Source organism: Doryrhamphus excisus, linkage group LG11 (assembly GCF_037039965.1).
Source record: "Doryrhamphus excisus strain RoL-2023G ecotype Guam linkage group LG11, RoL_Dexc_Guam_v1.1, whole genome shotgun sequence".
In the NCBI taxonomy this organism is placed as follows: domain Eukaryota; kingdom Metazoa; phylum Chordata; class Actinopteri; order Syngnathiformes; family Syngnathidae; genus Doryrhamphus; species Doryrhamphus excisus.
In genome coordinates, this window is record NC_136367.1 from 6,512,168 (window position 1) to 6,537,343 (window position 25,176).

General features: G+C 44.6%; 2 protein-coding genes across 3 annotated transcripts; one reads left to right on the top strand and one right to left on the bottom strand.

Annotated features, from left to right (window-relative positions):
• The first annotated feature begins 8,676 nt into the window (after positions 1-8,676).
• On the top strand, positions 8,677-23,139 carry xrn2 (5'-3' exoribonuclease 2). Of its 2 annotated transcripts, none has more exons than XM_058089844.2 (31): positions 8,677-8,896; positions 10,028-10,155; positions 10,861-10,972; positions 11,746-11,857; positions 11,939-11,997; positions 12,062-12,151; positions 12,229-12,301; positions 12,517-12,567; positions 12,664-12,821; positions 12,895-12,969; positions 13,200-13,333; positions 13,448-13,505; positions 13,595-13,702; positions 13,779-13,823; positions 13,900-14,031; positions 14,145-14,189; positions 14,537-14,643; positions 15,213-15,348; positions 16,929-17,036; positions 17,109-17,198; positions 17,284-17,356; positions 17,868-17,951; positions 18,054-18,151; positions 18,237-18,316; positions 18,412-18,468; positions 18,581-18,649; positions 18,755-18,883; positions 19,207-19,358; positions 21,593-21,650; positions 22,312-22,525; positions 22,912-23,139. In XM_058089844.2, exons 1-31 carry the CDS (start codon positions 8,822-8,824, stop codon positions 22,975-22,977), a joined length of 2,976 nt encoding a protein of 991 aa, XP_057945827.2. In that variant the 5' UTR covers positions 8,677-8,821; the 3' UTR covers positions 22,978-23,139. The 2 variants fall into 2 exon arrangements, with proteins under 2 accessions (XP_057945827.2, XP_057945830.2); XM_058089847.2 differs by having other exon boundaries at positions 14,540-14,643.
• A 492-nt stretch (positions 23,140-23,631) lies between these two features.
• nkx2.4b (NK2 homeobox 4b) lies at positions 23,632-24,767 on the bottom strand. The gene is made up of 2 exons (XM_058078950.2): positions 24,383-24,767; positions 23,632-24,227 (listed from the first exon to the last, which is right to left on the bottom strand). Exons 1-2 carry the CDS (start codon positions 24,765-24,767, stop codon positions 23,632-23,634), a joined length of 981 nt encoding a protein of 326 aa, XP_057934933.2.
• Between the last annotated feature and the right edge of the window lie 409 nt (positions 24,768-25,176).

Genomic DNA, 25,176 nt, shown 5'->3' on the forward strand with positions numbered 1-25,176 from the left:
ATCAGACCACATGGTGCTGATCTCATCTCACGTTAATCTCTTTCTTGATGTCAACAGCTGATTGGAACGTCTTATTTCTCACAAGCTGTTTTGGAAAAAGTCCTCCTGGACAGCATCAGGAAGTCTTTTTGTAGCATCTTTAGCTTGTTTAACATATTTAGCACACGCATTTAGCATCTTTGTCTTGTTTAGCTGTAGAAATGAGACTTGCATCCTTGGTGGTGAGATGGCATCTCAGTAGACAGGAAATAGAAATGTGGTGTTGGTTTTTTGGCGCTGCGTGTGTTTGATTCCCGGAGCAGCTGAGAGCTGCAGCTGCTGAAAGGTCACTAGAGGTCAAGCAGCTTGTGTGTTTTTTGCGGCAGGAAGCCATCTTGGAATTATGCAAATGAAGGCTGGATGGCTTCCTCTTCCAGAAGCACTTCCTGCCTCCCCTTACGCCAAGACTTGTGCTGGGGTTGTGATGGGCGGGACTAGAGCAGTGATGGACACGAAGGAGTCCGTGCATGTTGGAACATGCAACACCCGTGAAGGGACGGACACAAAGGTCCCTGCTGTAGCAACAGCATCACCTCCCTCGTGCCCTCAGCACCATCATCACAGCTGAGACCTGCCTTGGAGACGTCCTAATTGGACCCCAGGGACACTGACACACTACACCCCACTACATAGTGGAGTCAGCCAGCACCATCATTCTTCTACTTGTCCTACGTGTCCATCATTCTTTTACATGCCCATCATTCTTCTCCTTGTCCTATATGTCCATCATTCTTCTACTTTTCTTCTATGTGTCCATGATTTTTCTCAGTGTCCATCAGTCTTCTACTTGCCCTTCTTGAGTTCTTATTTTTTGTCAAACATTAATGTTTCAGATCATCAAACAAAATTAAATATTAGTCAATGAAAGAACAACTAGGATCAGAGTTAGGATCTCCATGTGACCTCCTCCAGATGATGTTGTAGTGTAGGGGCTGCACGGCGGTCGAGTGGTTTGCACACAGGCCTCACAGCTAGGAGACCCGAGTTCAATTCCACCATCGGCATGTTTGCATGTTCTCCCCGTGCATGCGTGGGTTTTCTCCGGGTACTGTGGTTCCAAAAACATTCCATTCCAAAAACATGCTAGGTTAATTGGCGACTCCAAATTGTCCATAGGTATGAATGTGAGTGTGAATGGTTGTTTGTCTATATGTGCCCTGTGATTGGCTGGCCACCAGTCCAGGGTGTACCCCGCCTCTCGCCCAAAGACAGCTGGGATAGGCTCCAGCACCCCCCGTGATAGTGGTAGTGAATGAATCCATGTTGTAGTGTACAGGTTTGGAGATGTTTAGAGATGATGCTTTGGAAGATAACGTGGGGTTGTTGCTTCGTAGTAATAATAGTATTCATCCCCAATCCCATCATGCCACACATTGTCATCTTGCCTTTTTCTATATTATTGATGCTTTTGTTGTTATTGTGACGTGATAGACGTGATTCTATTAAGAAGTGGATTGGGTCCCCACTGAAGGTCAATGTACAATGGTGTAATGAATGCATAGTGGATGTTTGTATAGATGTGGTATAGTGTAGAGGTTGTATCTTTGTGTACAACACATTGGATCATTCTAGTGATTGAGTGACCTTGACCCACGTGTGGGCTCTACTTTACTACACATGTGTGTGTGTGTGTTTGTACGTGACAAGGTTGTTTATTTCACCGTGAAGAGCTTTGTGTACTGTTGGACTGAAAACCACAATCTACACTTGCCTCCTTCAACAACTGTAACTGTGTGTTTGTGTGTGTGTGTGTGTTCTATGTAGTGGCACACAGAGCTGACAGTCGCCATGTGCTTCTACGTGAATGGCATGATTGCATGTACTACACAAATACATCTTCAACATCTCAATTATTACATTATGATGATTAACATGATTATTTTCTCAGCATTTCTTCTTTTATTTTTGCTGGTTGGTTCAACATGGGGGGCCGAGCAGGTACACAACGCCATCATCATATATATATTCATATTCATATTTAAAGTACTTTAAAGAACATATTCTTGTTTTCATGTCACAGCATCTCCATTACTGGCAAATATTACACTCACACACAATTCCCATGATCCACCTGACACAGGCAAACCCAAAATTCCCATGATGCACCTGACATACATACACACACACACACACACACAATCCCCATGATGCAGCTGACATACACACACACACACATGCACAAAATTTCCATGATGCTAACACACAGAGGTGTTTTTTGCTCAAACATGTTGATACATGTCATTCCAACATCCTGCACACAACACACACACACACACTCAGCGGCCTGTACTGCATTCAGCCACTGGGTGGAGAAAGACACCTTCAGTTGTCACGTTGCTCTGCGGTAAAAGATTTTTATCCCACGTTGACATGTCACCCGATGTGCAAATGACACATAAACAAATAAAAACGTTAAACACGAACTTTTTTTCCACATAATTCTATACGTAAATATGTAAATGTTATGTGTTTGATAATTGTTTCATTATTATTATTATTAACCTCTGATAGTCAGTAGCCTGAAATCGCCAGCAGGTGTCAGCAGAACTCCACAAAAGAACCCGTTAATGATTCGCGTCAGTCTTTGCGTCCTCACCTGAATGGTGACGTCACTGGCTGCTCTTTAAACGTCAAAGTACGTTTTTTCCAGAACCCCTGACCCAAGGAAACATACACATAATAATCCACAAACAAGCGAGCCAACAAGCAGCACCAATCAGTCTGAACCCGAGCTCCTGAGCTTCTTAAAGTCACCACCTTAACAATTATTATTATGATTATTGATATTATTCATATCTCATTCATCGATCGTTTCCAATGTTATTAATTTAAGTTATTGATTCATCAATATCCAAAATTTAAAATTGTACTCCGGTATTATATATGTCTTATTCTAACTTGTTTATTATTCTATTTATTTATTCTATTCTCTCTTTATATTCAGTATGTTATATTCAATACCTTTCCTGTTTTTCTTCATCACTGCTTCATATCAAACATAAATGTAGGAATTGTGTGTTTCTCATATTTTCCTAAAATATATAATTATATATTGTAATATTATATTCTATTTAACATAATAACATATATTTATTGAAAAGCTATTTATTCACTTGGCCTTAATGTCTTTACTTATTCTAACAATTTCAAATGTGTTCTTTTTATATTATATTCTTATTTTATTTACTACTACTTTTTCCCTTTAACATTATACACAAGCTACGTATATGACTATTCTGTTTTTTGGTTTTCACTTACATGTTATTTATTGTGAGGTATGATTTATATATGCTTTATTGTATTGTCTTAATTAGAAAATGGCTCATATTTACCGACAGGAAGTGAGGTTTGAATGATGAAATATTGTCAGTGTCAGGATAAAGTAATAAGCAGTAAATGTGTTATGGTTAAGTGATATGGATATGAAATATATGAAACATGTACATTCATAAACTTGTTGGATCCAGAATGTAGTCGAGGTGAATGAGTTTGACTTTTTAATTATTTTGAGTGTTTGTGTTTGATTTATATATCAATTGTGTGGTTATCATCAATAACCTGCGAGGAGCGATCGCATTCCAGTCATTCTATGCTTCGGCTATCTTGCGTGCGTGTGTGTGTGTGTAGCGTTGGCGGGCCCTGGTCCACCTCTTCCAGCCGTACCCGTGTAGGGAACCGTCCTTTCAGTGTGACGTGGGCAGGCCCCAAGGGGCCGAGTGCAAATGCACGGTTAGTTCAGTCCACAAGTCAGGTTGGGATGTCATGTGACCGCATAGGAACCAAAGTGGGCCAATCATGCCGGTGTTGTAAAGACTCAGCGGTCCATTAAAGAAACAAACAGTGGCATTGACCTCTGCGGGTCAATCGGCGGACCGCCTCCACATTAGAACCCGGCTACAAAGCATCTTTGCTGCGGCTTTGTGCTTTTGTTTGGCTCGCCCCATGCGGTGCGGCGGCGGGAACGTTTGCGGTCCGCCCCCTGGGAAGCGTCTGGTACTTCCAAGGCAAGGCTGCTCACTGCTGACAAATGAGGAGGCGGCGCCGCGACCCAAAGCGGATGTTCCCCATTTGAAATGCCCGCTTTGATGTCGACATCACGTCGGATGCTCATTTTGCCGCCAACTGATGAAATATTCATGCAGCCTTTCAAAATAAAATGCGTCTTTGTTCCTCGCTAGTGTTAGCATGCTAGCTTTTTGAAGAATGTTTTTGAAGCGGAAGCAGATAAGATACCAGAAGGTGAGAGTGAACATGAGGGACCACTTCAAATGTCCTTCCTGTCCTGCTTGAGCGGAACCAAAGAAGCTCCTGCACCCGCTCGGGGGGAACGTTGGGCGTGTGAGACAAAAGTCTTCATCTCCTTTCTTCTGGTTTTAGCCGCTCCCGTGGCGTCATGGCACGGAGTAATGAGGCACCGTGCCGCCCCCTCTCCGCCTCCTTCCTAACGAGACCAACCCAGCTTGTTTGTACATGAGCCGCTAAAAAGCCTCCAGCTCGCTAAGCGAAGATAAGAGGCGGCGGCGGCCTACGCTCGACCCCCGGCCCCCCGCTGAGGAGCCGTCCACCTTTGATGTGCCGGCTAATGGCGAGCGGCCGAGCAGCCGGTCACACATCAAAACGCTCCAAGTTATCCTAAGTTTGTCTACTTTCCTTCTTTCCTTCTTGACAAAGCTTCCACTTTGAAGGTCACGAGAGGAAGGCAAGGTCCACCTTTGAAGGTCAGACAAGAGGACGAGACGACGGTCGCGTGTCCACCTGAGGAACGCCGCCATCTCACTCAGCTTTGTTTTAACGCTGAGTGACATTGTTCTCTACACATCCACTTCATCTACGATGAGGATGAGAATGATGATGATGATCATCTGCACTGCTGAAGTCTCACCACCAGGGGGCAGCAGGTGTCCAGTCACCTCATGGAGCCAATAGGTATTTAACCATATTGTGCTCATTCTTGGCCTAAATTAAGTAAAATACACATACAAGGCAGCAGGTGCATTCCAATTGTGAATGCAGTCTTCTCCATTGGCCACGAGGTGTCAGTATTCAGTAAGTCAAGGGCCAGAAAAACTTGAAATGATCTCACAACAGGTACAATAATAATAAAAGAATAACACGCTACGGTTAGCGCCGTACCCCGAGACAAGATGAATCTCAACTTTCAAGTTCCGATATCACTTCCTGTCCGCCTGCCATTAAGTTCCGCTAGGGGAACACATTTACTGTGACACAGTTTTGTTTATGATATAGCTTATTCAATCATGTCAATATTGGGTAATACGGCCATGTAAAGCCGCTGCTGAGGAGACCATAGCCACCGCGGGAAGTAAGGCCAGAAACAGTGTGTGTCTGTGTTATCTTTTTTTTATATCTAGTATGTCTTATTTTCTCTGATTGTATGTAATATACTGAGTAATACAAATTTAATGGTGACTATAGGGGTGTTATTTCATGTCTGCAGGACTCTTGATCATTTTAAAACTCGTATTTAGAAGATTGCAAACAGGCTTTCTGTGCCATAAATGCTAGGGGTGTCACAAGATTCCGCAAGATTCAAGCAAGACAAGATTTCTTCTTCAGAAAAAAACATTCTTGGGAGCGCTAGGCCGGGGAGGATTTGCTGCACAGCCATGTGCCTGCGTGAAGAACAGCATGAACGGAGTGAGCCCTTTTGTCTTTTATGTTGGTGGGTGGAGGCAGGCCTATGAGGTCTCTCAGTCTGGTGTGTGGGCTTGTGTCTGCTGACACCCCTATTAACCATGAAAACATTCCATTTATTAATATTGAATCCTGACGGCTCAGTCTGGAAACAATTAGTTGCGGTATATGCTGATGAGAACCTCCTTAACCCACCGTGTCTGCTCCTGATATGAAATGCATTTTTATGATATGATTTCAATCACCGCACACAAAACACATGGTCACTTTTGTAAGATGATTTTTATTTTGTCTGAATTAATAGAACATTGTAATTTGGGACATTGTTCTTGTAAGCAAAATGACACATGATTGAGACAGTTGGTTTTGACAAATAAATGAATGGGACGTTCCTAGTTTCGCCACTAGGGAGCAGTGCAGCGATGTTTGACTTCCACGTGGTGCAGGAGTAAGACATTGCTTGCATGTCTCAATTATGTATTCCTTTTTTAACAGTTGGTGTCCATTTAAAGCGTCAGAAACATTATCAGTGCTCATAGGGGCACCTACGGTCCATTTTTTAAACATCTGGAAAAGAGACAATTGAGGAAAACTTACATACTGCGTGTGTTATTAATACACTGCCTGAGTCCAATGTATATCTTTAGCTTCTAAAAAAAGGAGCTAGCTTGCCAACAAAATGTCAGCCAGAAACTGAAGTCGGCTACAAAGCCTGTCTTGATGCCATCAGTGCTGTGGCGGTTCTAGCTGGGCAATTGCCCGGGGCGGCATTCCCTCGGGGGCACTGCAAGGGGGAAGGAAAAAAATTCCTATGTATTTCCTCCTCATGTCAGGATGAGGTGGGATACTAAATCAAATGCAGTTTATGGGGAGCTTGTGCCATATTTTGGAGCACCTTCCGCAGTTGAAGATTTGTCAACAACAGTTGAGGGTGTGTGTGTTGTGTTTGAGGGGGACTTGGAGGGTTGTATTTGAAGGATTTGTTTTTAACATTTTTTTTAGAAGTACATTATTCACCAGCTTTGATGACGTGGATGTATACGTGTTTAATTTCTTTACAGGCTGGATGACAAAAGGGTTCTCTCTGCATCTGTCTGTGCACGTTGGTGCCCCGGTGGAATGAACGGAGCGAGTGAACCCTCCTCTCTTTGTCCCAGTACGTGGAGGCGGGTCTATACTCGTGAGTTGATACACACAGCAAGTTAGCCTCATGGGCCGGCATGCGGTGTGGGAATATTTTGCTTTTCAACAGAACGAAGACCAAACAACCGATGTGTCGCATTTATTTGAAAGTAGTGACAAGGAAGACGTAGGACAAAAGCTTACTGAGGCGTTGGTCGGCAAACAGTGCAAAATAGTGTCGCTCACTACATTTCCAAAGAAATGCAACCTTTCAATACGGTTGAAAAGCCAACATTTTAGGAAAGTAGGAATTACCTGGGAGAAGGTACACGTACATGTCGCAAATGATGACCCGGTGAAAGAAGATGGGTTGAAGGACAACAGAAACATTGCATTTTCCTCTGCCAACACAGATATGTGGCCCAGCTCAAATATGACCCCTACATTAGTTTAACAATGCACCACATAAATGTGTGTGTGTGGTTTTTAGTGGGTTTTTGTACAGAGACAGGGTCTGTTTTTTATTGTTTTGGTTAGGATTGTGAGTTTTACTTCATGGCATTTTCCGCTAAAAGAGACAGATGCACTTTCATTACTATGCAATATAATTACTGAAGAAAAAAAATAGTCAATAATGGCGATTGCTGACATTTGTAGGACAATCATCGTCCAGTAAAATTTGGCTTACTTGTTTTTTGAGGCAATGTGCAACCTAACAAAAAAATGGTGAAAATAGTAGTGTTTGGCGGGTGGGGGCAAGGTTCCACTGTACTGTTTTAGCTTCCAACTTCCACTTTGTGTATTCGTGTACTTTGTGTATATACTAAAAAGTAGGCTAACCAAAATATTCCAAACAGTGTGACAGTTAATAATAATAATAATAAATTAAATTAATAAATAATATAAATTAATAAATAAATGTTTTAAAAAAATAAAATGTGTAAAATAAAGAAAATGTATTTTAAAATTTTAAATTAAAAATAAATAAACATTAAACTGCTCTTTTAACAACAAACCACATGTCATGTTTTTCATATTTATTTCATCTAAAGCATATTCCATCTTTCATGGGCTTCATGTGATTTGCATTATTTTGTCTGCACATGCTGTGTAAATATTGATGAAAATTATGCATTGGAGGGGGCCAAGTGTTTTCTTGTCGTCGAGAGAGGCAGACAAATGACCTCTTCGCCTCGCATCGCATCGCATCCACAAAGAGGGGAAGCTGTCATTCACTTTCAAAGTGCTGCAGCAGCCGTGCAGGCGAAGAGGAGCATGGTGTAAGTTTAGATGCTGGAAATTGGAACATGATTATAGGAATTATGGACACCGGTGACAAGCATCCACAAGGCCATACTACATCCTTTGTTGTGAAAGCGGATGCTTGATAAACATAGCTGCTCAAATGTGAACAAATTGAAGATTTACAAAAATATTTACCAGTTGCCTTTATATTTTTCCAGTGCAGATATCCATAAGTCAATGCATTGTCTTTGATATTATGATACATATACTGTAGCTCATACAGTAGCATCTTAGTGACAGAATGCTCAGAAAAAAATAAAAATATGTTAAAAATATATTAGACACAGGTACAATGTAGTGGTGATGTCATAACTCAGGTTGCATTTGTCACACACACAAGTCATCATTTACTATTTTTAGTGTAATTTTTAAATTAATTTAATTTGATAATTAATGAAGTTTAAATCGCTTGAAGCCTATTGCAACGTATTGAATGAGAGGATGAAAACCCGTACCAAAGCTGTGCTGTACTTGCTGTACTGACCGGGGGCGTCGCTGTGGCCCCGCCCGGTTCTGAGAATTCCCCGGAAACGATCGCCATAACCCGGAAGTATATAGCCAAGCAGCATGTACGTAATTGCAAGCATAGTGGACTCAATCGTAGCGTGATTGCTGTTTTACTTGACACTTTTAAAAAAAAACATTTCATCCACGCTTATAGGTTTTTATCACACCGACGAGAAACGATACTTCACCGGAGATGGGAGTCCCGGCGTTTTTCCGTTGGCTTAGTAGGAAATACCCCTCCATTATTGTACACTGTGTGGAGGAGAAGGTAGGTAGTTAGCGTCTTAGCTAGCATTGGAGGCGTCTGTGCATTCTATGTGACGACGTCTTACTGCTATTGTGTCGTCTTTTGTTTGTTGGCCGCGAATGCCACTCCAGGTTCTTTGAATCCGATGAACTTGAAAACGAAGAGAAATTGAGCTCAGTTTTTCCCTGTTATGGTTTCTTTTTCCCGCCAGTGCTGCCGCGGTGGGACGTTTCTCTTTCAGACTATTTGTTTGATTTGACGCCGAAACATCAAGCAGTTGCCGTCATTTCCTGTGCATGTAATGTATTGGGAACATGTTTAGCCAAGCTTGTAACAAACAGGCGTGAAAACACACATTTATCACACCTCTTATCACCGCAACTTCACAATAACTTTGGGAAGTGAGTGGCAGCAAAACATTCAGCGTCAGTACTTGAGCCTAACCCGAAGCATTTACATTTGTCCTAAATGTACTTCAATGTCTATCTGATGATCACCACTATTCCTAGGAATGGTACACAATTTTGAAATATGTAAAATCAAGTGTTTGATGAATTATATACAATAAAACATGACTTGAACTTTAACCTCATTCACCTCTCAAACCTAAGTTTAAAAAAATATATAAATTCTGGGAAATAGTGCCTTTGGTTCCCATTGCTTTAACATTGGGTGTGATCAAATGTATATTAAGTTGGGCTATGACATTTGTTTTAAAAGTCAACGGAGTAGCCGTTTTTTAAAACTAAAAATCTCAAGGAAGCAAATCAAGTATCCTAAGTTTCACTTGCAGAAACACGCTGTATTCATTTCCACGCCATTTCATGGACACGGTCATTCCGCGACAAAATGAACATATTTTGCACCGTCAGATTTTTAAGGACGTTTCCACAGAATCTCTTAATCGAGCGGGCATGCACAGTTTAGCGTCCATTGCTAAAATACAATGATTCTGACATTCCTATAATTCCCATCACTAGAGTAAATAGTATTGAATTGAATCAAGTATTTTCCGTAACATTTTATGCAAACATGGCATGGGCCCCAGAAATTATTAAAAATATTTCATATTATTTACTTTCTTCCCTTGTGTTTTAATACTGCAATTTTTGCATGATCTAAAACACTGACATTGATGTTTGTGCCTTGCAGGGTAGGGAGTGTAATGGAGTCCGCATCCCTGTTGACACAACAAAGCCAAACCCCAACGAGGTGGAATTTGACAATTTGTACCTGGACATGAACGGGATTATTCATCCTTGTACGCATCCGGAAGACAAGTAGGAACTGTTATCTTTATAAAACTCTAATTAATGCTTTACAATTAGGTACACCAAATTACAGTAGTTAATGAGGAATTAACTTAGCTAATACTAACCACTACTACTGCTACTACTACTAATTAGTTTTTCATTAGTCCTCAGTAAGTACGGTTTTTGTGTACTTTATTGTGAGACCTAAAACTTTTTAAAGGAGCTTAGATCAGGGGTGGGCAAATATTTTGACTCGTGGGCCGCATTAACAAAATTGTCCAGGGGGGCCAGAACATTACACACTATTTTATGCTTATAATTTCCCTTGAATTATCTGTCTAATTTCATCTGTAAAAGTGTTATACTATCAGCATGTTCGCATGTCCCTTTTTCAGGAGCACTTTAAACATCAGACTACATCAATCCATGTCATTTAATTGTACTTTTTTTGTTTTTTTTTTAAACTAAATAAGACATCCGACTTGCAAGTCATGTTGCCAGTTTGTATGTTAAAAGTTGAAATACTTAGAAAGCAACTGGCGGGCCTGATTCAAACACTTAGTGGGCGGCGTGTGGCCCCTGGGCCGTAGTTTGCCCACCACTGGTTTAGATTTTAAAATGACCGTGTAGCAGTGTGTGATTAAATGGAAGTGTTTCTCCCCCTGCAGTTCTATACAAATTATTTTTTTAATTCAAATGTCGCCTGCTCACTTTTCATGTCTGCCTTCACAGACCGGCGCCTAAAAACGAAGATGAGATGATGGTTGCTATTTTTGAGTACATTGATCGCCTGTTCAATATCGTGAGGCCAAGAAGAATTTTATACATGGCCATTGACGGCGTGGTAAGAAACCTATCTCTCATTTTTTATTTATTCTTTTTTTGGCAGTACAGAACTGGACCTCATCAGGGTGTATATTTATGCTAAGTGGTGGCTAAACCTGTCACCCTTCTGGTCATAGCCCTGTTATGTCAGATTCTACGGACTGGTGTAGCACGTCTTTCTTGAATGTAAATGTGTCTAAGTCCAAGGAGATGATTGTGGATTTCAGGAAGGATCCTACAATCCTTGTCTCCTAATTCACAAGCAGACTGTTCACCAGTATAAGTCTCTGGCGACGATGCTGTACCACAGGCCAACATTTGAGTCTGCAAAAAAGCTCACCAGAGAATGTATTTTTATCATAAGCATCACAGTTTTAAAGTAGACAACACTTTTATGAAAATATTTTATTGAATCAGTGATTTTTCTTTTGTTGGCTAGTATGGGCTGCTCGCTCTCAAAAATAGAAATAGACCGCGGGGCAACAAAATGCGTTATTGCGGTCATAGCTGGAACCAGTTAACCGCGATAAACGAAAGACGGCTGTGTACTGTTGCTCCCCACACCCATGTTTGTTGCTGGATGGAGCAAGCTAACTATTATAGACTAGATCTTGTAAACACATGACTACTAGACATAGACATACATTTACCACAGTCATCACTGTCCACTTTGCTGCTGTGCAACCTGAACACAGCGAGAGTAGTATCAGCTGATTCTATTCTAAATCCATTTGTGAAGTGCGACCTTTCGGACAGCCACTTGTGCTCAGAAACCATCTCGTCTCTAACCAGGCTCCACGCGCCAAAATGAACCAGCAGCGCTCTCGGCGTTTTCGGGCCTCCAAGGAAGGGCTGGAGCTCGCGGATGAGAAGCAACGCATCAGGGAGGAGATCATCCAAAAAGGTTGGTGGGACCAATAAAGACAAACTAATGGCACAAACATCACATGTGGTGACGAGTGTCTTGCTTTCCCCCCCACCCAAGGAGGATACCTTCCACCAGAGGAGATCAAGGAGAGGTTTGACAGCAACTGCATCACCCCAGTAAGTTTTCATGTTTGTTGTTAACTAGTCCGACGAGTAATTGACTGACCTCTTTTGTCTCCAGGGGACAGAGTTCATGGACAACCTGGCAAACTGTCTTCGCTACTACGTTGCAGAGAGACTCAGTAACAACCCCGGATGGCAGAATGTCACTGTGAGCTCATCTTGCTGCTGCTGCTCAGTTGTAATGATTGCTACATTGCATTAGGTACAAATGTACATTGATTGCAGGTCTTCCTATCTGATGCCAGTGTTCCTGGTGAAGGGGAGCACAAGATCATGGACTTCATCAGGAGACAGAGAGGTGCTGCTTGCTAATCATCCCCAATGATTCATGCACCAACACATATGTCATGTGCACGAGCATAGCCTGTGGGACTGAAGGGGTTAAATGGGGTTTAAAAAAAAAAGACTCCAATAGCATGCAGTACAAATACATTTACACTAAAGATGCAACTGTAGCGTATGTACGTACGTTGAAGCATTTACATTCAGTCACATTTCACTGGTGGTCCACAGCTCAGCCCAACCACGACCCCAACACACACCACTGCCTGTGTGGCGCTGACGGTGAGTACTCTGGAAATGTCATGAATTCACCTTATTAATCGCATTGATTACATGCATTGTTGTCCTGAATGTCACACTAATCTTCTCTGTGACCAGCCGACCTGATCATGTTGGGTCTGGCCACACACGAGCCCAACTTCACCATCATCAGAGAGGAGTTTAAGCCCTTCAAGCCCCGCCCATGCACCCTCTGCGGACAGATTGGTCACGAGATGAAAGAATGCCAGGGCATGGCTCGAGAGAAGCAAGGAGAGGTGTGAGGCCGCCTCTGACGTGATGCATCTCTTCTTGTTGTTCATTGAAATGATGAACGTGTATGTCTTCCAGCATGATGAGTTTGCCAACACGGTGCCGGCGTCCGAGCAGGAGTTCATCTTCATCAGACTGTGTGTGCTTAGGGAGGTACGGTATACACCTGCACTCCGCATGTCACATCCCATGGCTAGTTTTTATTGGCTCATAGCATAATCAAAGCATCAAATTAATTCATGAATAAGCTAACTTATAAGATAACAGGACTCACACCAATAACTGTTGGCTTTGTCAACTATAAGACACAGCTCGCATAGCTTAGCGTGTATTGACATACGTTGGAGTGCTTTTGACTTTTTTGGTGCTGTGGTGTATTTCAGTATCTGTCAAGAGAGCTGACAATGGCCAGCCTGCCCTTTCCTTTTGACTTTGAGAGGAGCGTCGACGACTGGGTTTTCATGTGCTTCTTTGTTGGAAATGACTTCCTCCCTCACCTGCCGTCCTTAGAAATCAGGTGATGTCCACACTTCCGTGGATGTATGTCTATATGTATAAGAATTACATGCGTTGGTGATTGGTTCATTAAAAGTTTTGTCACCCTAACAAGTAACTTTGAATTGTCTTTCAGAGAAGGGGCGATCGATCGACTGGTCAAAATCTACAAAGACGTTGTGCACAAAACTGGAGTGCGTACAGTGTCGTCTGTGTGTTTCTTGTGTTGTGTGTGTGTGTGTGTGTGTGTGTGTGTGGTGGCTGACGGACGCTGTGTATGCAGGGCTACCTGACGCAGAACGGCTACGTGAACCTGGAGCGAGTCGAGCTGATCATGCAGGCGGTGGGTGTGGCCGAAGACAACATCTTCAAAAAACGCAAAGAAGATGACGTAAGGTTTCTAAACAGGACATGTGACTGCTCAGCTCTGTAGAAATGTTGTCATTGATCAGGCTTGTCTGTCATAGGAAAGCTTTAAGAGAAAGATGAAAGAGAAACGAAACAGGATGAAGGTGAGTAGCATGGAGGGATTCTGTTTCACGGCACCCGTGTTCACCGGGCTTTCCTCCCTCCATTGAATGAACGCAGATGCAGCATCAAGGCCCCTCCTACATCCCCTCAGGCCAGTTTGCCCCTCATGCGCTGGGGAGAGGCTACCAACCTGGCCCCGTGGAGAATGCTCGCCACCAAGCCTATGACATGAGGATGCAGTCCAACAAGGTGTGCTATTGCTGGCTCTTAAGAGGGGGTGTAATGAACGAGTAACACTCCGATTCAAACCATAAGTCCAAAAAAATCTATAAGTAGCCGTTTGAATGGGTTTTATTATGCAGGACGCCGCCCAGTCCCTGAAAGCCGCGTTGAGGAACGGTGGAAATGTGAGTTGCTTGTTTTAAACATTAACTTCACATTGGGACTCACTTAAAGGACATGCATGTCATGTTATGTAAATAAACATTTTTGTTTATTTTCATTTTTGGAGGCTTTTTAGTCGAAATAGGTAAGTCCTGTTACATGCATTAACTGCCTCGTGTTAGCTATTTTTCTCTTTTAGAATGCACATAAAATGGAAAGATGTGTGTTCATGACAAAGTAACCTAAAGATTGAATAATGGCCAAAATTTCCCCCAAAGTTTTCCTTTTAAAGCATTCCCAAACATGTCAGTCATTTCCATGACAAAGTGTTGATGATCTTCATCCTTTGCTTGGTCGTGTACTGTCTCAGCAGGCACAGGCGTCTGCGGGCCCGAGTGACGATGCCAACAACAACAGAGGTATAAAGAGGAAAAGTGCAGACAGCGACGACGAGCCCGAGCCAGAAGACAACATCAGGTAAATATTCTCGGACCCCCACCCACCCGGCGACTGGTGTGTAGGATTCATTGGTGTGTACAAGAAACTTAACGGCGACTGTTCTCCTGCCAATGTGTTAATAACATGACAACACTGGAACAAGAAGAACCAGAGACGTACTCATTAATACACAACACAAGCTGTTTAACCTGCGCACACACACACACACACACACAGCCTGCTCTTCAGGTTATTAAGATGGAAAGCAGGAACGTGGTAGTAAATTCCTGTGTGACGCACTTAACAAATCTGCTAAATCCACGGGGATGAATTGGTATTCATGGAGACTTCCCCTTCTGGAGGCGGCGCTCCCTGCAGGCCGCGGCAGGCATCAGCGGCACAGACGTCGCACGGCCTCTATTATGTGCGCACAAGAGCGAATACCCCACGATGTCAAAGCTTAGCAAGTATCAGTCTCAGAGGGAGCATCTTCACATGAAACACACGTTATTGGAAGACGTGGACTAGCTTGACTTGCCCACTTTATGGATTTGTGTCCCCCACTGCCATCCTAAAAAAACAAACGTACGTGTGTGTGTGTTTTGCAGGTTATGGGAGGAAGGCTGGAAGGAGCGCTACTACAAGAGCAAGTTTGACGTGGAACTGTCTGACATAGATTTTAGGCACAAGGTGGTCCAGTCGTATGTGGAGGGTCTGTGCTGGGTGCTGCGCTACTACTACCAGGTCAGACTTACACGTCACTTCCTGTTCCTCAATGATACCTGCACAAATGTTGTATGCCCATCTCTTTGGAAGCAGGAAATATCTCACTGGGATCTTACAAGGTCCACCATCTTAAGTGGAATGTAAACTACAAACATGGCTGAGTACCGTAGGAAGAGAGAATGTTTGCTGACAGAGGTCTTAATTGACTCTTGGTGTTCTATCTATGACAAAGCCAGCGACAGAAACGGGGTGGATGGTGAACCATGTGTTGTTCCAGTATTACAGGAAAATTAGAGGAAAAACTTAACAAATAAAGAACTAAAAAGTTGAAGTTTTAAGCCACTGTGCTCCCCGAGTTTGGAGCCCTGCATGCCCTGTTGAGTGAGGTGCAAGCAGTCTCTTTTAACGTGCATATCTGTTGTTACCTGAGTAACAATTTCATTATCTGACTTTCAAGTATGTCGGAGGCGTTGTTTGCTATGCTATTATTGTTTTCAAATGCTGAATGAATAATTGGCGCCCTCTTCACAAGAGTTGAGGTGGATCAGAATGAGGGGGACAGATTTGGGGGTGGGGGCTGGTCTCCACATGCGCACACATCTAAAGCAGGTCTCAGGGGGCCGCTCTGGATGAATTCATTAAAAGGTCCTCGGCAGACGGGACGTGTCTGCTCGCCGCTGCTGCACATTCACGGTCTCGCCGTTACGATCACGCACAGCTCGCCAAGTGACCCCTGAGGGGGGCGGACTTTACCCAAAACACTGAAGACGTGATTCACACTTTAGTCCCTAAATCATTTTTATCATCCCCGCTGACTTTTTTTTCTAGCATATGAAGCACAAACCCACAGCCGGAATGCTAGTTAGCTACACAATTTGACGTGCCGTTTTTATAAGCTAATAAAAAGAATACAATAATACTGTCTAATAATAGTACTTTTTCTTTATAAAGCACTTTTCTAGACAATCAAAGGTGATGAAATGAAAGATGCCACAAGTGATGCAGATAAATCATTCTCTCCAAAATCATCCACTGACAAAATATTGTCTTGCTGAAGCTAATCAAGATGAAATATTGTTACATGAATCATTTTCTGTGACCTTTGGACCCCTGGCAATCATAGAGCAAGTTGTCGTGGAAACCAAACGTGATTTGTTTAGCATAAATGATGGCGAGCAGGCCTCAGCCTTTTATCATGCTAACGGCCATATTAACATTTAAATGAGCATCTTCACCAGTGAGACGGGCTAAGATGGAGCGGATTTATGTGAGAGGTGGTTCGTGGGAGGTGCGGGCGGGCTCCGTGGCGTGTTTGCCCAGCAAGGATGAGCGCTTTGACATGACTATATATATATAATAGTGACTTCATCTTGGCAGATTGAAGGAACTGCAGCACTTGCTGCTCAGTTTTCAGAGTGACAAAGGAGTGTGATGCTGAAATGTCAGAGCTCCCTGGAGGTTCTGTTGAAAAAGTTCTTTGCTTCATAAAAGATTTTCCAGTTCAAATGTTTGCTGATGTGCAGTTTTAATTTCCATTCTGTGCCCCGCTACATACCTGCTGCCTCTTTCTGAGGTTAACAGTGAATGTGTCCTTGCAGGGCTGCGCGTCCTGGAAGTGGTTCTTCCCGTTTCACTACGCCCCCTTTGCCTCAGACTTCAAGGACATCCAAGGAATGTTCACTGACTTTGAGAAAGAAACCAAACCGGTAAGAAAGTGACTTAAGTGCTGGCTGGTACGGGAATTGAAAGCAACGTTGTGGTTTTTCTATTGGTTTCAGTTCAAGCCCCTGGAACAACTGATGGGTGTGTTTCCTGCTGCCAGTGGTAACTTCCTGCCAGAAACCTGGCGGAACTTGATGAGCAGTCCAGTGAGTTTGACTCCATGAATAAGTAACACAGATGCTTTGTCATCGTCTGAGTTGACTAAATAAAGACCAACTTTTTGGTATGCAGGACTCGTCTATCATCGACTTCTATCCTGACGACTTTGCCATTGACCTTAACGGGAAAAAGTACGCCTGGCAAGGTGAGCTTGGTCCACAATTCATTTCCAAGACCACCGGTGTCAAGTTTTTCCACTGAGGAGTGCATACATAAAAATGAATATACAGCTGTGTAGCTAATTTATGGCTATGTTTGAATCTCGTGCATTTTTGTTTACTTCGACTGTTCGCTTGCGAATCAGTCAATCAATCACGAGCTGTACGTGCTAGGAAATCAGTCTCACTGTCATCTTACAAATGACTACTAAAATCATCACACAGCAACTTTACACTCAAAAGCTAGCTAAGAAATATACAAGGCAGCTTAGTTTTGTGTTATAGCTAATAACTAATGTACAGTAGCTCACTAATAATGTATTGTATTAACATGATGAGGGCCAATTAAAAATAAAATTAAAAAAATATTGCTGCAGGCCAAAATTGGCCCCTGGGCCACACTTTGGACATCCCGGCCGAGATGGTGGTGTGCTAGGGAAGCTTGTAGATCACATTGACTGCAAACAAAGTGGACTTTTTCTGTCTTCCCTGTTGAAGGTGTGGCCTTGTTGCCGTTTGTGGACGAGCGGCGTCTGCGGGCGGCTCTGGCTGACGTCTATCCCGACCTCACGGCAGAAGAAGGCGAGTGGCACTTTGATGAGTTGTTGACGCGTTTGTCAGCGGCCCTTGGACTTCTGGCGGGATACGAGATGCTAATGATTGAACTGCATTGTTGTGCTCCAGTGAGGAGAAACAGTCTGGGAAGCGACATGGTGTTTGTTGGGAAGTCTCACCTGCTCTCCGACTTCATCCAAGAACTCTACCGTGCAGAATCTCATGAGGTAACAGGACTAGAAGTTGGCACCAAAGCATGCGAGTCCAATAGAGAAGACTGCTTTTGGTACTGATGCGTGTTGTGGTCTTTAGGGCACTGAGATCCCTGCTGAGCTCTGTCATGGAATCCAAGGCATCTTATCACTCGATGACGACCCTATTCTACCAGATAAGTAAGGAACGCCTGCACATTCTAGTCAGGCTGTGCCGGCCGCAAGGCAAGCTGATCTACAGTCTGATTCACTCCTGCTTGACCTCTGCCCTTTAGGACGGTGAGGTCGCCCATACCCATGCTACGTGACCTTGCACAGAACACTGCCATCGGGTAAGAGCTCGGTCTTTCCTAGTAGAACTTGGTGCATCCATAGAGTTTTATATACTCTATACCATGACGTCTCAGAATAATCATCATATGTTTCACCTGACATGTTCTCCAGAGTGAAGTTCAGTGATCCTCAGTACGCAGACGGCTTCGTGTTCAAGGCGGTCCTGCTTCCTGGAGCCAAGTGAGTGACTTGAACTTTTCTCTGGCACCAATTCCTGTGCCTTCATCAACGTACAACATCTGCCATGTTGTGTCGTGATGGAACAGCTGCTTTCTGTTCTTCCAGGATTCCCAATAACGTGCTGAAGCCAGAGGACTGGAACAGGCGGGAAAATCAGCCTTGGAGACCCCAGCTGGGTTTCAACCCACACAGGCAGCAGGCTCACTTGGACCAGTCAGGCTTCAGAGCTCTGGGGTGGGTTTCTTCCAGCTCTTATACGTACTCATGTGTGCTTTGTGTGTGTACTTCCAAGCAAGCAAGTTGATGTGTGCTGTTGCTAAATTAGCAGTACAATCTTTTGCAAAGAGTGTAAATGTTTGCTGGCCATTAGCGGCCATGCTTGATTATGATGTGTGCTTCCTCCTCTGCACGTCCACATTATCATTAAGAAATGGGAATCATTGAGCAGCTGGCGCCTCCTGAAGACGGCGTGTTTGGAATTCATGATGTGCACCTTGCAAGTCTTCCTCTGAACAGTCCATGAAGGAAAGATGTTTGACGTCCTCTTCTCCCTGCAGTCATTCCTTGAACAGAAACCAAGATGGAAGACAGTACAGCAATGCCCCGCCTCCCAGCAACTACAACCACCAAGGAAACTACCACTCCCCCCGTGGCGGCCATGGTGGCCGGGGCGGCGGCGGCGGCGGCGGCCATCATCAGGCCTACCAACGTAAGACAAACACAATCACAAAGCTTTCTCATGACAATGGACTTGCATTTCCTACAAATAACCTCAAGGCTCACTTGAACCTCAGTTGTTGGATCTCCTGACTGTCCTTTGCTACTTTTTTTTACATGCTTTGAAACGTAAAACGATGATGGAACCACAGCTTTCATGATGCTTAGAGTGCCAAAGTACTGCAGTTCCACAGAAGGGAGCTTTTCACCTTTTCAGGTCTTATGCAGCAATGTTTTGATTTAACAAATGTTAAGTTTGATCAAGTGTCCAGTTACAACAGCTTCTGCTTGGACTGCAGCTGCGGGTGAACTCCAGTCTAAAAAAAACAAAAAACAAACAGCTCATGTCTCGCTGGCGCGAGTGGCAACATTGAGTGTAGGTAGGATTGCAGGGTTTGTAGGGTGTGTCTAAACACCCCATGTTACAACATCCCTAACGTGGGGCTGTAAAAGCATGGGTGTCCAAAGTGCAGCCCAGGGGCCGTTTGTGGTCTGCGACTCATTGGCCCACAGAACATTGTAGACATAAAGTGAAACCAAGCAGCAAAATGTGAAAAATAGATCAAAATATATAAACGTTGATATTGGTAGTCAATAATAACGCCACCGAATCCCTCATTTTTCTTTTTTGGTTGGCTTGCAAGCATTGCAGGAGTGTACAACATGGCTGAGTATGAGTTTGCGGTAGAGCGGCGCCACAAACGCCGCGCTGTGAAAGTCGCTGATGGCACACGAAGAGGCTCCAAAGCCAAGTTAACACTTTCTGCTTTGATGCCGTCGCTTCCCCCCCCCGAGCTCCCTGTGGTGATGCGGGCGGAGGGCTTTGTGCACGACGGCCCCACCAGCTGGCGCCCTGGAAGGGTCCGCATTGCGGCTCTGCTGGGGGCCATTATGGACGCGATGCACTGAAGCAACAAGCTAACAAGTCTGACCTCCTCAGTCACTTCCAACATCGATTCACTTTTCATCTTTCATCCGCGGTCGCCTTGATGTAACATTTTCACGGAATGAGACGTCGTCTTGACAACGGGACATTTTCATGGAATAAGTTATCTCGACCACAAAACATTTCCATGAGATAAGAAGCCGTGCTGCTGCTTGACCCCGCCCACCTTCTGCACGCAAACAAAAAGTCGTTAGTGTTTTTTATTTGTTCTGCCAGCCGGGATGCGAGTCAAATAGTCGCCGGCTACATTGAAAAGCGGTGTTTAGTTGTGGAGCGCCTCGTAATCCGTCCCTAATAGAGTGGCCAATGCACGCTGGCGGGATTGAAGGCGTAATCCTTTGTTGGCCTTTGTGCGTCCACACTGGAGGCCCAGACGCGCTCAGATCATGGCTAATTAAGGAGATTGACAGCTGTCCACTTGTCATTCTCTGCTTTCAGCCCACGCCGGCACCCAGCAAAGGAAGACCCGAGTGTAATTGGAAGCCCACTGGGTGGTCCACTTGAGTTTGTTGGTGGAAGAGATCATCAGATGATACGCTAGCAGGCGCCCGTTATTCTACTTCTTGGAGGAATTAACCTCCAATCAAAGTCTTTTCCCGCTCGCTGTTAGATTTCTTCATCGCTTCTATGATACCAAACGCAAACAAGAGTTCCTCTCCTAGCTGCCTATCAACATTTGTTACGCTTCCTTATGTGAAGAATCATTTTATGCATTTCTCCTTCGGTGTGGGAATGTTTCCACTGTGTGGATTTTCCTTGGAGAAGATGCTGAAGGATGGCGATGATGGTGACCATCGGAGTTCTTGTCTAGTTTCTCATGAAACTCTTTAGTTTTTCGTTGACCATGTGAGTTAGCGTGTGTACTTCCTGGTGCTGCCGAGTGTGCGTGACTAAAAGAAAGGTGCAGCTGGCCATCACCATAGCAACGGTGGATGCAGGAGAAGCTTTGGCTGCGTTTTCTTTGTGTCCGCCTCTTAAGTGCGTCTTTGTGAAGGGTCTGCGTGATGGAGCGACCCACTTGAGGCGTCCACAAAGCCGCCGTCTGAATGCTTGTTTCGTTTCCTCAACAAAACGTGCCAATGTTTGATTCCCCTCCCCGCCCAATGAGACTTTACCCGAGGACGGGGGTGATTTTCATGTCCACTGACGCGCTGACTTGACACTTTTCGTTTCTTCATGTGTAAACAAACACGTGTTGATGTGTGGGTCCAACATGGCCGCTTGGTCCTGCATAGCGAGCAGAACCTCTTGTGACCATTGTGGTCTTTGTTCTGTTTCAGATTCCAGACCCGGCAGCTTCATGGGAACGCGGCCGTCCTTCCAGCCTCACTTTCAACGGTGAGTCCGCACCTTTTGTTCAACGCTTCGCTGCAGCAGCGGAACCGACCCCAGCACGGGTGTGGGGGGGGGCGGCGGCAATGTGGGTCTTGCTGCTGAATTCAGATTTTTCTTTTAAGCTCAATTTCCCTGGAGGAGGTTTGTGTAGCTTAATGAGGCATCACTAATTCTGCCGAAACCAAACCGGCGACGTGCCTCTCCAAAGTCGTCCTCAAGTTGTGCAGCAGAACCTTTTTCAGGCCCATTGTGGCGAGGGGGGGGTCAGCTCAGGTCACTGCTCATTAGCGGCGTCCATTCTGCCTTGTTAACCTTCCAATGGAAGGAACACAAATCCACTTCCTGTTCTTCGCAGCGATGCCGCTTTACGCCAACATCATACTCGGAGCAAGTGATGTATTTTGATTGGAGCTGATGGTGCATCTTCTAGATGAACCCTTGGGTGCGTGTGTACTGTACGTCAGCATTGTTGCTCCGTTTCAGTTGAAATCCCCAGGCAGGAACGTACAAATAAGTGATGGATGCTGCCTGGGATACGTTGTCATGGTCTACAATCAGACATTTTTTTTTTCTTTCATCTTACTGAAACTTATTTTGAAATGTACTTTTTATATAGAATGAGAAAAGAAAAGTGTGGAGACTGATGTCCTTGTCTTTGCGTTAGTGGACATCACGGTGGTGGCGGCGGCGGACACGGCGGCGGCGGTCACGGCGGCAGTCACGGCTGGGATCGGGCCAAGCAGTCTCAGCAGGCGGCGTACCAACACAACGCGAGACGCGGCGGGGGGGCGGGTCCCAGCGGCTACCAGCAACGCTACGAGCAAAGAGACAACTGGCAGGACCGCCGGGGACGTGATGAGCGGAGACAACCCTACCAGGTAAAAAGTTTTTCTGTTGAAAAAGATTGTTTTGGTTTCCTCCCCTTCAGCATCTTTTTAGTCCAATACTTCAAAATAATATTCAGAATGCGGATGTGATTTATTTTATTTAACTCTTTACCAAAATAACTTTATTTTTATGATCTCCCATGTCAACATTTTGACTGGAACATGATGAAATATTAAAGATGTTTTACGTGTCGGCGTGTAAATGTAGTATTTCATTTATCCTCACACAAATCCTATTGCTTTTATTCTTTAGACCCCATTTTCCAAAAATTCCATGTGGATGAACGTTGGAAAGATAATTTCTACATTTTAAATCTTCCAAACGTTTTGTTTTGAAATCAAGCCGGCCGACACTTAAAGACTTGTTTTCCTTTTAGGGCTTCAACAGCTCCAACAGAGGCTACGGCATGCCGCCCCCCTCCAAGAGATACACCTGGGAGTAAACCAGAGATGCCGCTTTTGCTTTTTCCTCAACAGTCCTTCCTTTTCCTCCTCTGTAATTCTAATTTTGTCCACTTTTAAATCCACTTTGTACTTTTTGAGAGATTCTCCAACATCTTTTTAACGTATGAAATAAAAGATCACGTGGATGAATCCAAATTTAACACTTTTATTCTTTTTACAAAACATCGCTCAACTTCACTTTTATTCATTATCTTCAAATTTATTTGGCCTTATTTCATATGATCTATTCATCATTCAAACGGTTTGATATTTACTAATCATTCTATTATCATTCTTATGTATGAAATTTATTCATTCTAATCTATATTCTAAATATCTAGTAGTCATGAATAATTATTTATTCGAATGAATAATTGTATAAATCATATATGCCAAATAAAGGAATAATTATGATGCTAAATATTGATTACTGGGGTATGATAAATATTTCTTACTGATTTAGTAAAAGATGAAAATGTTTATTGACAATTGAAAAATTCCCGAGATGTTTTTCTCTTCCCACAAGAAGTTGAAATGACATTTTGGTGGAGGTTCTGATGGCTAGAGTTTGTGTCTCAGAAGAACCAAAAGCTGAAAAAAAAGTCTTTTAGTTCCTCAGTAAGTTCCTTGAACCCGTCCATCCTCGTGTAGTCCTACCAAGTCCTGCCGTAGAGTAAATTGGACCCGACCATGCCGCCGGCGTAGTCCAGCAGACCCGTGTCCGTGTGCAGGCCCAGGGGCGGACTCGGAGACAGGTTATGGTTATGGTCCGGTTCGTCCAGCTGCTGGCTCGCTGTCAGATTCTCCGCCGAACTGCAGTGGCGCTCCGCGGTCCGGTTGGAGCCGCTGCAATCGCTCCGGTTCGGCTTGACGGTCTTGGCGTGGAGCGGCGAGGAGGACGAGGAAGAGCCGCGGCGGCCCGCCGGACACAGGCCGCCCGCGTCCTGCTGCAGCTGGGCCGCCTTGTCCTTCACTTGCCGCTTCAGCTTGTAGCGGTGGTTCTGGAACCAGATCTTCACCTGGTTCGGGGTGAGATGGATGAGGCCCGCCAGGTGTTCCCGCTCGGGGGCGGACAGGTACTTCTGTTGCTTGAAGCGGCGCTCCAGCTCGAAGACCTGGGCCTGAGAGAACAGGACCCTCCGCTTCCTCCTGGGGGCCGCGTGGAGGCTCACCATGGCCTTGCCGGTCCCGTCCAACCCCGCCAGGCCGCTCATGTTCATGCCTGCCGAGGAACCCACCAACCTGGGAACTAAATAAATCACATTTTTCTCAGTTCACATTCAAAACGAACCGTTTCAATTCGTTTTCTGATAAAAGATGAAATTTCGTCAAATGAATTATGACTTATTTTTTTTCATATAATTTTTAAGATTTTTTCTACCGCATAAAAAAAAAACAACTAACTTTGTGTGTATCTCGGCTCCGGCCCGCTGTACCAGGTCGCCGCCGGGCCGCCCCCCCTCACAGAGTCCTGGTAGGCCGGCAGTTCTCCTCCGGTACAGAACCCCCCCACGGAACCGGAGAACTGTGGCACCCCGTGGGTCACATGGTAGGAGCCCCCGTGGCCCTGCAGCGCAGCCGAGGAAGAGGAGGACAGGTGCTGATGAAGATGCTGGTGCTGATGCTGCTGCATGGCGGCGTGGGACACCTGCTGGTGCCGGTACGCCCCCAGCTGGGCTCCGAGGCTCCCCCCGGCGGGCTCCATGGCGCCGAACCTACGGTAGTCCTCCATGGGGCTCAGAATGTCCGTGACCGAGAAGGGGGTGGACTGCTTTGGACTCAGGGACATGCTGGGTGTCTCCGGCTGGTTCTGGTCCTGCTCCCCCTCCCTCCCTCGGTCCTGCTGCTTCCTGTCCACGTGCAAGAGGAGACCTTATCCCGCCTGAGAGGGTGGGGGGCGGGGCGGGGCCGAGAGCCTTGATTGACATGTTTGACGTGCACGCGCATTCCTGCAGAGACGTCAGCACGCGCGGGATCTTCCTTTTTGCTTTAAGTCCTACAAAGTTTACAAGTTTTCTAAAAAAAAAGTCTTCATGTTTTACAGAAGGATGCCGACGTCACGTGACTCAGTGGAACCTGAAAAAGGTTCGTCACACGTGTCACCTGATGACGTCATTGACCTTCAATGAGCTGCTCAAACAGCAAAAGTGTATATGTACACATACATTATTACATGTAGATACTGTACATATATTGCT

What these genes read in the sequence shown, in the direction of transcription:
- xrn2 (XM_058089844.2), top strand. Translation starts at nt 8,822, where the DNA reads ATGGGAGTCCCGGCGTTTTTCCGTTGGCTTAGTAGGAAATACCCCTCC. An exon ending in GGAGGAGATCATCCAAAAAG is followed by an intron (nt 11,858 to 11,938) that starts GTTGGTGGGACC and finishes CCCCCACCCAAG; the next exon opens with GAGGATACCTTCCACCAGAG. An exon ending in TGCTGCGCTACTACTACCAG is followed by an intron (nt 15,349 to 16,928) that starts GTCAGACTTACA and finishes GTGTCCTTGCAG; the next exon opens with GGCTGCGCGTCCTGGAAGTG.
- nkx2.4b (XM_058078950.2), bottom strand. Translation starts at nt 24,767, where the DNA reads ATGTCCCTGAGTCCAAAGCAGTCCACCCCCTTCTCGGTCACGGACATT. An exon ending in GGAGCCGAGATACACACAAA is followed by an intron (nt 24,228 to 24,382) that starts GTTAGTTGTTTT and finishes TGATTTATTTAG; the next exon opens with TTCCCAGGTTGGTGGGTTCC.